At 36.7% G+C, this 4157-nt stretch overlaps 1 protein-coding gene across 1 annotated transcript; it reads left to right on the forward strand.

Annotated features, from left to right (window-relative positions):
• Window positions 1–2391: 2391 nt before the first annotated feature.
• Window positions 2392–3372, forward strand: LOC141632820 (uncharacterized). The gene is made up of 4 exons (XM_074445334.1): window positions 2392–2516; window positions 2610–2770; window positions 2872–2988; window positions 3091–3372. Exons 1-4 carry the CDS (start codon window positions 2471–2473, stop codon window positions 3370–3372), a joined length of 606 nt encoding a protein of 201 aa, XP_074301435.1. The 5' UTR covers window positions 2392–2470.
• The last annotated feature ends 785 nt before the right edge of the window (window positions 3373–4157 follow it).

Here is a 4157-nt window from a genome sequence, read left to right on the forward strand (position 1 = left end):
TGGCGACCATTAACCGTCGCCAATTTGGCGACCAAAGACGGTCGCCAATCGTCTGTATATTTTTTTTTGCCAGATTCTCACCCCGTCCCCTTCATTCACTTCAATCAACTTAAAAAAAAAAAAAACGCCCAAAAATCCGACGACCCGACGCCACCACCAACTACAACGACCACCGGACGCCACCACTCGCCGCCGCCATCCGCACACTACATCCCTACCGACCCTTTGTTTATAATAAAGGTTTGTTTTCGACTCAAATCGATTTAATTACTTCAATCCTTCATATTTTGTTTAAGTTGTGATGCTTATTTAGTATCTAGTTGTAATTTATACATTAGTGATGCTTATTATTGTATGTAGTTGTAATTTAATTAGCATTTTTGTTAATTAATTTGAGTTAGGGTTAGAAATTGGGGTTTTTGTTAAATTAGTAATGTGATTTGATTAGGGGATTGTATAAGGTAGTATAGTTTTATGAAGGTAGAAATTGGGGTTTTTGTTAAATTAGTAATGTGATTTGATTAGTGATGCTTAGTTTTAGTAATATTGAAGTAGTATTGTTGAAGGTAGTATAGTTTTATGAAGGTAGTATAATGTTAGGATTGTATAAATTTGCCTTATAATTAACCAAATTAAGTTAGAATGATTTAATTAGCATTTTTGTTAATTAATTTGAGTTAGGGTTAGAAATTAGCATTTTTGACAACTTGTATAATTAACCAAATTAATTAAGTTAGAATGATTTAATTAGCATTTTTAAAAAATTAATTAGCATTTTTCTTGAATGGAATGAGCATGATGTATAAATTTGTTAAATTAGTAATGTCATTTGATTAGGGGATTGTATAAATTTGCCTTATAATTTTGACAACTTGTTTAATATATAATGACCTAGTACCCGTTCAAGAATTACTCATTAGGAGCAATTCTTGAATAGTCCCCAATTTGGGACTGTCTTTGTACGTTTCAAGTCACTTAGGTAGTAAACACATAGTTGTGATTTTATTAATGAGAAAAGAATTTGGTTGCAAATTTCTCCAATGTTCTCTGAATACATATGTGGAATATGTATCTTTTCCACATTGTGTATTTGGAGAACTAAGGGGAATTGTCGCGAATTTTTTTTCTCATTAATAATTCACAAATGTGTGTTTGCTAGTGACTTGAAACGTACATTGATGGGTTTAGGTTGGAGTGATAAGGACCCAATTGAAATCTTGAAATTAGCATAAAATGGAGGGATAATTCCGTCTTATTCAAGATTCAATGGAGGGATAATTCCGTAGCTGGAACGAGAGTCCATGATCGTTACAAACTCGTGGAAGTGAATCATACTCGAACCTACTCTCAATATGACCCATTTATACTTGCACAACAAGCTCATCAAGTTTATTTTGCATCTCTTCCGAGCACAAGCAATGATAGACAACAAAAGCAATGGTGGGCCGTTTTTAAAACAAAGGCACGATCAGAAGTTGATACATCTTTTTTCCAAGAAGAGGTTGTATCGAAAAGATTTGTCCCAGTTGATCATGATGAAATTATTTATGCAAATGAGATAGAAGCGGAGGAGGAGTTAGAAGAGGAAGAAGAAGAGAATGATAAGGAGAGGGATGGGATAGAAGAGGGGGAAGAAGAAGAAGAAGAGGAGGAGGAAGAAGAAGAAGAAGAAGAAGAAGAAGAAGAAGATGAGGATGATGATGATGATGAGTAAGAGAAGGTATTAAAAGTATACATATCAAAATTTGGAAACAATTATTAGCGTTTTATTTTGTCTTTTATACTTGTTTATTAGGTTTTATTTTTTTGTATCTTATAATAATTATCTTGTAATATTTGCTAACACTTTTTATTCAATTGTAGTACACATGGCTCCCGGAGGAAGTAGGCGGCGGAGGCTATAGTGAGGGAGGTAGTAGCTCCCAGAGCGGGAGGAGGACGTTGACCGTTCTACTACGGAGGTGAGTGAGGAGGAGGAGGAGGTTGCTATACCCCGACATACTGACAACAGGATGATCCTTGATCCGAATGGTCTTTGGTAATTTTTTATTCATTCTATTTTGTAATTTTTTTATTTAGTAATAAATGACTTTTTTTAGACATATGTTAATTATACATTATTTTTTTTTCCTATATAATTATGTTTTTAACATGTTTGATTTCAGGTTTAGAAGTCAAACAGTTGTTCGTGGTGTGACTAATAGCACCCAAGAGAACATGACACACGGCGTTACTTGTTGGAGTAACGCTAGTGATGAAGATAAGGAGTTGTGGTTCAACAACATCCGGGTATCTATTTATAAAATATATATTATTAAATATAATTTATTTATTCTTTTTACCTTATTATTAATTTGTTTCTCATCTATGTGTTTACTTTTTGTAGCGTGTGTTCTATTGGCCAACCAACCTTGAGCGCCTAGTTTGGCAAAGGTATAATGACATTGGCAAGAAGAGGCTAAGGGACAACATGTATAAGGTGTCTAAGAGGAAGAAGGCGCCATCTTTCATGAAAGGTATTTAGTTTCTTTTAATACCCGTAATTAGTTAAAATTCATTACATATTTTGAAAATATATTAATTAATAATTGTTATTTTATTGATTACAGGTTCGTCATATGAGGAATATACCAAGTATCGGAACAGTCCTGAGTTCAAGGAAGCATCGGCCCGGAACAAGATCAACAGGAAAGGAGGAGATAAGGATGCGGAAGTTGAGCCTACTCATTATGGAGGGTCTCAATCTTTTCATGATCGTGTGGTGTTAGATGTAAGTTATTTGTCTTAGCTTTTAATTTAATAGTCTTCTAATTTAATTAGTCTCATTAATTATCATGTTTGAGTAACAATTTCCTTGTTTTTTTTCCTAAGACCAAGAAGAATAAGGGTAAGGTACCCACGATTGTTGATCTCTTTGTTGACACTCACGCAAAGAAGACAAGCAAGGGCAAGTTGATCTTCGCGAAGGAAAAAGATCAACAATTATATGTAAGTGTCAAAAAATAAAAATTTCTTAGCTTTTTAAAGTATATGTTTTATCAATTTTTAGATAAGTAACCTCTAACCATTAATGTTTTATCAATTTTTTAGGAACAATTCCTTGTCCGTAGGAAGAACAACCCGGAAATTGATGACAATGAGCTATGGTTTGATCTTGTTGAGGGGTTCCAAAGAGGAGATGTGTATGGAGCCGGGTCGGCAAAGGAGATTTTCTACCCTCCTACAAGAAGAAGAGGGTCAATTTCCTCCCAACAACAACCTTATACCCCAAGTGTCGTGAGTGTGCTCCAAGCTCAATTAGCCGCCGGGAGAGGCGGGATGCCGAGAGGGAGAGGCGGGATGCCGAGAGAGATCTTGAAATTCGGAGGATGAAGGAGGAAATGGAACGGATGAACTCCTTCTTCGCCAATTGCAACACCGGGTGGCGCCCGCAACCAAAGGATCCTAGAGATCCTAATCATGGAGGTGGTAGTGGAGCGGGAGCAAGTTTCCCTGTTATGTAGTTTTTTAGAAAACATGTTATTCCCGGATAATGTTAGATGACCAAAACTCGTAGAACTCGTAGTTGTGTGTATGGAACATGATTTTCTTTATCAAGTTTGGTTGTGTTGGCTTCCCATGTGTTCTCTGCTTTGAAATGTTGGTTTATTTGCAGGTTTTTACGTATTTGGCTAGGTCAAAAACGATTTTTACGCTAAAAAAATGTAAATTTGGCGACGGATCTCGGGCATTTGGCGACGGGAAACCGTCGCTAAGTCTCTCGATCATGAATTAATTTTATGGGCATTGGCGACGGGAACAAGTGGTTTTGGCGACCAAAAGTTGTCGCCAAAATGGCGACCAACATCTGTCGCCAAAATGGCGACCAAAATCCGTCGCCTTTTTAAAAAATATGGAGATGACGTGGATTTTAGGAAAGCGACTAATAGCGATCGCCTTTTTTAGCGACTCATGATGATCGCCAATTTGGCGGCAATTTTGGTCGCCCGATTTAAAAAATTCGATCGCCAAAATTGGCGATTTAACGCTGTCGCCAAAAGCGACCAAACCCAGCTACGAAGTGCGGGCGACGGGTCTTAGTCGCTTTATTCTTAATGGCGACTGTTCTCAGTCGCCTTATATGGTCGCCAATTACCTTATTTGTTGTAGTGATGCAC

Source organism: Silene latifolia, chromosome 2 (assembly GCF_048544455.1).
Source record: "Silene latifolia isolate original U9 population chromosome 2, ASM4854445v1, whole genome shotgun sequence".
Classification (NCBI taxonomy): domain Eukaryota; kingdom Viridiplantae; phylum Streptophyta; class Magnoliopsida; order Caryophyllales; family Caryophyllaceae; genus Silene; species Silene latifolia.